The following is a 9,632-nucleotide window of genomic DNA, read 5'->3' as shown; positions in this document are numbered from 1 at the left end:
CACACATTCAAAAGCTGTGTTTATCATCACAGATGACTTCAGCCACTCTAATTTGCCAAATGGGCTTCCAACACACAACCAGTATGTTGAGTTCTCTAAAAGGGAGAAAAACATTAAACCAGCTCTACAGTAACGTGAAGGGTGCAATCAAGGTTGCACCCGTCCATACTTCAGACAGTGTTCCTCAACCCTGCATACTGTATAGACAACTCCTTAATCAACCTAGTAATTTTTCAGGTTACTCTAACAGTAGTAAGCGGGCACAGAAACTGATTCAGTTAATCAAATATAAAATAACACTACATAGTCTTCACTGTATAAATTAATACAGATGAATCCTTACAAGTTACAAAAGTTGTTCAATCAAGAGAAGCGAGTGATTTCCCCTTTCTGCTGTCACTATAAGACAGACTGCACAGATCCAATATTGTGTAGCGTCTGCATAAAATCATGGATGGTCTTTGAGGTTTATGGCTTAATAGACCCCTTTTAGCCTTTAACATCTGCATATAAATTACAGTCCTGGCCACAGACTCTACATTTATATGGGTGCTAAATTGTCAAATGGTTCCCCCCACTATCAAGCAGATGCTAAGAAGTCTACCACTATCATCTCCCCATCTGACTTCAAACAGTTTCAAAAGAGAAGTAAATGACCCCCGGTGCCAGGCGCCAATGGGCCTGGCTGACCAGCAAACTACAACATGTTCACATAACACACACACACACACACACACACACACACAAAGCCATTTTCTTTATTTAGACTATAATTGATCAGTTACAATTGTATCTGGTATATGCATGTGTTGTTTGTATGTTTCCCTATTAGATTAGCTGAGTTACCACTCGTTATTTGTATTAGTTAAGCCCTAAACGCTGATATTCAGGTGTATGAACGTATCTCTGGTTAAATGTTTCTTTCTTAGTATCAATATGATCTGCTCTTTATTCCTCAAACAATGATGTACAGAATGTGATTGTGAAATGCATCATATGATTTGTACTATGTTTTGGGTTAAAACTGCACCAATCCTCCAGACCGCCCATAAACATGCAAATGGCCCATAAAGGGAGACAATGAAAACTTCTCCCGCTCAAAAATTAATGCCTGGTATTGGCTATTCCACCCAAAAGGTGGGTGTGAATAGGAACTCTCAAAAGTCATTAGCTCGAAATGATCTTTGCTCAAAAAGCCTCTTCTTTTGAGACGACACTATCCAAGACTCCTCAAGACTCTCCTCTTGAGTCTGATTTTCCGGCAGTTTTTATCTTCAAGTAACTTCGATTCGCTGTGGACTTTCCTATCTTCAGAAGAAGACAAAGAAAACTTCCAGCTCACTTCTAAGAGAACTCATCAAGAACCGTTGTCTACCGCATCAGGAATCTTGTTCAGCAATCGAAGCCAATGCAAGTAACCGTTTACAACTATTTAGGTGATTTTTGATTCTTTGATGATTCTCATTAAGTTGTGGTTAATTGATGTGAAAAACTGCCATTTTTTTACTCTTCTATCTCTCTTCCTTACTTTTCTTCATTCTGTATATATGTGTTTTGCTAAGTCTTGTTGTATGTTAGCTGTAGTTTCATTTATTAAATCCCTTATATTCACAATTGATTGCCTCTGTGTGCTGCTCACAATTCGAAGTCACTGAATGTTGAAGTCTTGCTACATGCTAAATTACTGCTAGTGTAGCACCCTCACCGCCTGATAAGGGGAGATACAAATGTGTATAAAATGAACACAGGACACGGAGCTGCTTTCTCACTGCCAGCGTCTGTATTGTCTGAGCAACAATAAAGTGTTTTAACCAGTTTCTCCAATAACAAATCAATAAAAAAAAACTTAGCTATTCAGTATACATGGAATACATTCTTTTTAACAGTACTATGAGATGAATGAAGCTGTTTTTTTACAACATCAATTTAAATATATGAATTATGCAAGTATTTCAGAATTTAATACCCCTTTTAACATATTTTTAATATGTCTTTAAGATCTCACAGCATTTCACGTTCACAATTTCACCTTAATAAGGATATATTCACTTTAACGGAACATTTTTAACATGCACATTATGTAAACTCGATTTAATTAACTGTTATACATTTTCCCGTACACATTTTTAACTTAACTCACCAGGGATTTATATTTCAAATACAGGAATGTATTTAAACTGCTTAATACACTTTTAGAACACAAATTTACACTTAATTCTCAAAAAATATACATTACATTAATCTTTCCTGCAATAAATGCAGTAATTGTATGACCACGTTTTCTCCATTACTAGCATGTGATGACTAGCACAATTAGGATACACAGCGAACTTGGTATCAACTCTTACAAAACAATTTCTTCAACTATTCAAATACTGACAACTACTCAATAACTGACATACTCCATAATATTTTCACATTCACACCATGTGCATTACATACCTGATACAAATGTGTATAAAATGAACACAGGACATGGAGCTGCTTTCTCACTGCCAGCGTCTGTATTGTCTAAGCAGCGCGCCCCCTCCCCCAAACAGGTGAACGCTCCAAAGGGAAAAGCAATTGATCGATGATACGACGAATATTATTGCTTCCATAGAGCAAATGAGAAGAAAAGGAAGAAAGATTTTTTTTTTTTTTCACTTACATTTTAATAACCACCACACTAGCACTACATAAAGAAGGAAAGCTACTTTCCTTGGCCAGGAAAATAATCTTTCCTTGACTTGATCAATTATTATATTGTCTGCTCGGTGGACGAACAGATCAAATAATTGTAATATTGATTCTGCTACAGTTAATTCCACTGTAGGCCACTGCATCATTATACATCATTTTGTTGAAATTAGCAAACGTCATCTGATCTATATGTGATGGAGCCGGCCATCCTGTAGACTGAGCTGTCTTTACCGAGAGCGCCAACATTATTATGACTCTGTATATGAAACTTGACATACTTAGTTGAACCAGGATCCATCGCTGTAACACGGTGGGATTTTATACATTCCCCATAAAGTATTAGCATGTTTATGATTTAGAATATATGTAAAACTGACATCTTAAGACGTCTACCAGATGTTTGTAGACAGCAGATGCTTTGCAGATGAAGCAATCTTTAACAGACATCTTGCAGATGTACGTGTTCTATCTGGGATATGAATGTGAGTACATTAATCTGAATGAACACTTTAATCTGAATCTTCAGACAGAAGATTGGGCAAAGTGGGTTTGATTGTGTGCATTTTGTAGGTCATATGGTAAACAGAGGTTTTGACATAGTAAAGGCCATGTTGCAGAGTAACAGAGCCATGTTCTGAGTAACAACATGTCTTAAATATCAGACAAACCAACACATTTACATTTGACATATTTGTTACATATCATTTTCAGTTCATTGTCACGTCAGAGGAAAATAAGAAAATAGTGTATAAACCAATCCTAAAATTGTCATTAGGAAAATACAGAAAAACAATATTATAGAATACAAATGATTGGTTATCGTACAGCAGTGTATTTGATTTCTTAGCCAATTAAAAGACAATAAAAAATAAAGCCTGTCAATTAGACAAAAGTCAAGTTTTTTGTTTTTTTTACATTTCTGTCCCCCTCACTTCTGAAATGATGGCTATGCCCCTATGTGTGCAGGACAGAAAACAGAGCACACGCCTTCTTGTACTTGAACGGTTTAAAGTCATATTAAAATGTGCACAAAGGAATCGATAAGAGGAATCAAAATTTGTATTTTATTACAAGTAGACAATTCCTGACCTAAAGCATCCTATTCCAAAATTGGAATAGATTTTGGATTCCCAAGCCAAGGTATAGGTGAAAATGTTAAATAAAATGCTCTTTTTGTTTTGTCCTACCAAAAATGTACCTGGAGTCCACCTTTGTTATTATTACAAACTACACTTTCAATGTGATTTTAAACCATTCAAGTCAAGAAGACTCGCAGGCTGTTTTCTCTGCTGGACACACATCCTTGTGTAAGTGTTCTTTAGCCTGTTGACTTTCATTCATAGTATTCAGCTAACAACGAAATATTTTGCAATAAGATGATATCTAAGTTTTTTATTTTTTATTTATGTATTCATTTATTTATTACCTTATTGGAATTGAAATTAGGAATTGACAAGAATTGGAATCATTCAAATTCAAACGATGCCCAACCTTACCCACACCCCACATTATTTTTTACTGGCACCTTTCTATTCACACTGTTTTAAACCCTTTATTTTTTTTTAAACCTTCGCTTACCTTTCTTTGCTTTTGCCCTTCTTAAAAACAACCACATAATCTTATACGTGAATGTACTTTTCAAAATGAGTTATAAAACAGTTGCTCCTGGCAACAGGGATAGGTAGTATGTTTGCTTAACATAGCATCAAACATGACAATTTATGAGACTAATATCATGTTTTGCTCCAAAATCACTACATAACATCAGTCGTGTTTGAAACAGTTGGCTTCTGTGGTTCTATGTTGCTTCTTATCACAGTGAGACAGAAAAAAAATATATATTTTAAATAAAATTCTATACTGTGACATAAGGTATGTCAATTAACATTGCATTGCAATTTGCAGATTATTTGATGATTAGATGCATTTGTCCATATAAGGGATTTCCTGGGTCTCACTTGTGAAACAGACATGTGGACAGTACATGGGTGTTAGGGTCAGGGTTAACCCTGCTCTATAATGCTCACATCGTCTCATTTTGGGTAAAAAGAGAAAAATAATACTAAAGTACTTTGTAACGCAGTGACTTGAGTAGTTTTTCTGCAAACTACTTTTTTACTCGTACTCAAGTAAATTATTCCTTAAGTAGCAATACTTTTACTTAAGTGCAATTTCTTAGTACTCTTTCCACCACTACACCTAGGATGGCTTGAGGGTGAGTAAATCATGGGGTACTTTTCATTTTTGGGTGAACAATCCCTTTAAGAGCTCATTATGTCATTAAAATAAAGAGCTAAAAGACACTTCTGTTTTAATGCACAAAGATAATTCAGTTTTAATGCACAATCAGCAGATTCCCTCAGAAATTACTAAATAAATCAAACATGAAAGTAAACCAGAAAAACAAAAAAGTATGAGATCAGTGAATATAAGTAAATGCAAACATTCACATGTCCTTCACCTTATATTTATGCAGATGAAATTGAGTTTGTGAGTTTCAGGAAGGCTGATCCAGCGCTGATCTCCTCCAGACTGAACTGCTCCTTTTCTCTTCTCGAGTTTACAGTTTTCCGGTTTTGTTCCGTTCCCTGGGGCCCAGTTCTGATAGCACACAGTCTCTCCACTCAACCATATATATATATATAAAGAGAGAGAGAGAGAGAGAGAGATTGTATTAAGGTCTTTAATTTCAAGATCCCATTGTGAGAAAATACCACATAGTGTCACAACAAAAGATCAAAGTGTGCTCAGTGTTCAGTCTTTGCTTATGGGAAATATTGTGGATATAGAAACTGTTTCAACACTGAAAGTGTGACACATATCCACAGTCTCTTCTATATTCACAATTAAATTAAATAGTGTTTAGTATTGCATTAAAACCTGGTATATTGTGCATCTATAAATGAACTCACTGTTGTTGCAGATGAAATGCCGGTTATCACTACATGGCAAATCATGCCATTGTCCATTTCTCATCATAGCACAATAATCTCTGCCTTCTGTTTGTTCAGTAGACCAGTTCAGATAGAGCGCAGGTTCACCTGAAGACCACTGCCATTCATCACGACCCGTCTTCTGCAGCCCAATCCAGATATACTGAAAACCTCCACCATTCACACTCTTCTTCAGCTCGTTCATGTCGTTCATGTTGTCAACGGTGGCCAGATCTGTGTAATTCTCTCTGCAGTATCTCTGAGCTTCAGTCCAGTTCTTCCTCTCATTTATAAAGTGATACTGACGCTGAACACATTCAGATACGGAGCAGAGAGCTGTGAAAGAGAGGTTTTGCTTTAATGCTTTTCATAACAGACCTAATGGAACTAGAAACCATGAATAAAACCACAAACACTCACCAATGAGAAGAAGAAAGAAATATAGAGCTTGCTCCATTTCTGAGGAAGAATATGAAAGTAAAACATGATTACATTTTTTAAAAAGCAGAACAGTTCACATACATTCAGATAATGTTAAGACGTCTAAAGTCTAATTCTAGTTAAAGAATGAAGATGAGTTATTCTTACTTTAGAGGTCGTGTGTTTCTGTCCTGAGTCTGATGTTTCTGTCTGCAGCTTCAAACTATATGATTATTATATCTGCTCTCATCCGTCACTCAGCACGTCACTTCATTTGTTTATTACTCTAAAACAAAAAGCCCTTTTTCATTTTTCTTCCTTGTTCACATGTGTCCACATTTTTCTCTGTCAGTAATTTCTTTCTGCTGTAATTTGTTGAAAGTGTGTTTATATGAAAATGTTCTGTACTGTCGAGTATTATATTTCCACAGCGGTCTCACTGGAAAAATCCACCTTAGTATTTGCATTTTCTTCTCTTATAATTAGTTTTCCATGTTCTTTTCCATGTTCAAAAAATATAATGCTCTTTTCATACTAAGACTCATGATTACATTGATTTATGCATTTTTATAGTGCAACTACAGCACTAAAGCTGCATACTATAAAAAGGTGCAAAAATGCCTTTAAACATTCATTTCAATAGCAGGGAATCATGTGGTTCCAAGTCTGTATGATTTAATTTCTTGCACAGAACAAAAAATTTGATATTTTGCTAAATGTTTTGATCCCATTAACTTCACAGAATGTCTTGTCCATACTGTTTTTTTGTGCGTTCAGCCAATCAGTGGTGAAGTGATGTGAAATGATACAAGAAACCAGGAGTTTGTTTAATCATAATCATACTTTATCTCAACAATACAGAGTGAAACATGCATAACTGACATTACAAAGATATATAGTGTGGAGCCTTACACTTCATTTGTGTATTTCCTCTTAAAAAAAATACCCTTTTTACATGTTACTTCCTCCATATTTGTGTGTTTATCCACTCTTCCTGTTGACTCTTACTGCAGTGCTTATAATCAGGCCTCAAAGTAGGAAATAAGATGGGCTGATATTCCCCTCATTTGCTTTTTGACGTCAGTGAGTATCAGTAAAACATATTGTATTAAATTTACACTTTCTCAAGCACATATAATATATTAGCACACACAGCTAATGTTCTTATGGTCAAATTTCTTCAATAAAAATGAATCTGGAAGTATCAGTTGAAGGGATGTGATGTTCATTGTGAAGCTGGGGTGGGCCGTTTACATCCGATTCTATCTTTTTTACGCGCAATAAGCTGCAAAAAAGAATTAAATTCAGTATCAGTGTGCTGTTTGTGAGGCGGCTGTATTTGTATGCTCTCAGAAAGACGTGCCACTACTTAATTGAGTTATTTTGCTTGAGTGGTTTAAAATCTCATGAATGTTTAAATTAGCAAGACTTAAAATAACATAAATTGCAACTCCCGGGCGTCTTTCATTCCTTTGCTGGAATTTCCCACAGAATAGCCCATTTCGCACCGGAGCAACCTTTTCATAGTTCCTAGAGCTATTGGCGGAAGTACCCAGATGCTTGCGCGTTCGCAGTGCAGGAACGAACTTAAATTTTAGTTCTAGGAATTCCTTTTACGGGAACTAAACCCGGGTCTAAACCCACACTGTAAGTGTATGTTGATTGGCGGAACGCATGTGGGAAAATGCCGGCTACTACCCGAACGGCTAGTTCCTATAACTTATGGCTCATTTCCACCGAGCGGTATGGGTCAGTGCAGTACGTCACGGTACGATTTGGGACCGAACACCCTGATCCAGCTTGCGTTTCCACCACCAACAGTACCCTTATTTGATGGGCATGGTGAATGCCGGAAAGTAGCGATCGACGATAAAGCGAGACAATAAGCACAACTCTGCCTCTTTTTGTTAAATGTCAGTTTTAATTAACAATAATAGGCATTATAAAAGTATAAGTACAAAGTATAATAGGCTTATATAAGAGGATATAAAGACAAAAGCAAACAATTCAGTCAAACTTATGCTACAAAGTAAGCGCTGTACTACAGTCAAGTTCAAAATAAATATATAAAGTTAAACATAACTTTGTGCTCAGCCAAAATTATATGACCAGGAACAAATAATAGATTCATGAGACCACGAATGCCTGTTAAATATACCCAAAACGAAATGTATATCATGTTTAATCACTACAGAGACATCAGAGCCAGTGGCAAATGTCGGAAGGACTTGCCTATGGGGTTACATCTCTGCCACAATTCTGCGTGCAAAAGATCATATTCTGAGAGCGCACGAAAATCAATTTTGCATTTAAAATACGTTTTTGGATTTGTGCCGACCTTCTCTTTTGCACGTGCAACGTTTCACTAGCTTGCTCACCTAGTCAAACTTATGCTACAAAGTAAGCGCTGTACTACAGTCAAGTTCAAAATAAATATATAAAGTTAAACATAACTTTGTGCTCAGCCAAAATTATATGACCAGGAACAAATAATAGATTCATGAGACCACGAATGCCTGTTAAATATACCCAAAACGAAATGTATATCATGTTTAATCACTACAGAGACATCAGAGCCAGTGGCAAATGTCGGAAGGACTTGCCTATGGGGTTACATCTCTGCCACAATTCATATCATATTCTGAGAGCGCACGAAAATCAATTTTGCATTTAAAATACGTTTTTGGATTTGTGCCGACCTTCTCTTTTGCACGTGCAACGTTTCACTAGCTTGCTCACCTGATGCCTGCCCTCAGTGCTCTCTAAATGCCAACGGCTCGCTTGCTCAACACAACCCAGCGTTACAATATGCCATAATTCCAGCCAATCAGAGACGAGGTTGCTAAATTCTGATTGGCTGCCTTGACAACCAATCACAACATTCCTTGCATTACCTCAACAGCAGAAGAGGAAAAATACAGTGCATGCATAATTATTATGCAAGTTGATATTCTGATCATATTTTTTTCCAAGCACATTTTACCAATTCCAAACGACATCAATCTTAATAACTACTATTAATCTTGTATTTAATCATTTATAATTGATATATAATTATTCATGAAGGCTAGAAGGGAAAAATGTATTATATTCAGGTGTGCATAATTATTTAGCAGATTTTCTTTTAGATAAAATTAGCCAAAAAAAGAGATTTAACTCATGCTGAAAGTCAAAAATTATTAAATGCCCATGAGAAATATTCAAACTAATACAATACTAGAAATTGCAAAGTTAATGCATAACCACTGGACAGCAAAATGCTCAGTGGGTCAGCAGGGTCAGTCAAAAACATGTGGAGAAGAAAAGATGCATGTTAACTGCAAAAGAATTCGGAATTAAGGTGAAGAATTATGTGTGAAAACACAAGGAAACACAAGCGCCACCATTTTGCAGAACTGCAACCTACCTGGAGTCTCCAGAAGTACAAGGTGTCAGGTTCTCAGAGACTTAGGTGAAGTATAGAATCTTTAAAAAAATGACCCCTACTTAATACTTAATACTTAAAAACTGATTTATATATTTATATATATATATATATATATATATATATATATATATATATAGTTTTTTAAGACAGATATAGTGAGAGAGACTCTT

General features: G+C 35.9%; 1 protein-coding gene across 1 annotated transcript; it reads right to left on the bottom strand.

Moving 5' to 3' along the window:
* Positions 1-5,139: 5,139 nt before the first annotated feature.
* On the bottom strand, positions 5,140-6,072 carry LOC107574606 (early activation antigen CD69-like). The gene is made up of 3 exons (XM_016261048.1): positions 6,036-6,072; positions 5,595-5,951; positions 5,140-5,327 (listed from the first exon to the last, which is right to left on the bottom strand). Exons 1-3 carry the CDS (start codon positions 6,070-6,072, stop codon positions 5,140-5,142), a joined length of 582 nt encoding a protein of 193 aa, XP_016116534.1.
* Positions 6,073-9,632: the final 3,560 nt, after the last annotated feature.

The sequence above is a fragment of the Sinocyclocheilus grahami genome, unplaced genomic scaffold, assembly GCF_001515645.1.
Source record: "Sinocyclocheilus grahami isolate Dianchi unplaced genomic scaffold, SAMN03320097.WGS_v1.1 scaffold2284.1, whole genome shotgun sequence".
In the NCBI taxonomy this organism is placed as follows: Eukaryota; Metazoa; Chordata; class Actinopteri; order Cypriniformes; family Cyprinidae; genus Sinocyclocheilus; species Sinocyclocheilus grahami.
This window is presented reverse-complemented; position numbering and strand designations above follow the sequence as displayed.

What these genes read in the sequence shown, in the direction of transcription:
- LOC107574606 (XM_016261048.1), bottom strand. Translation starts at nt 6,072, where the DNA reads ATGGAGCAAGCTCTATATTTCTTTCTTCTTCTCATTG. An exon ending in TTTCTTTCTTCTTCTCATTG is followed by an intron (nt 5,952 to 6,035) that starts GTGAGTGTTTGT and finishes TCTCTTTCACAG; the next exon opens with CTCTCTGCTCCGTATCTGAA. An exon ending in GCATTTCATCTGCAACAACA is followed by an intron (nt 5,328 to 5,594) that starts GTGAGTTCATTT and finishes TCTCTCTCTCTT; the next exon opens with TATATATATATATATGGTTG.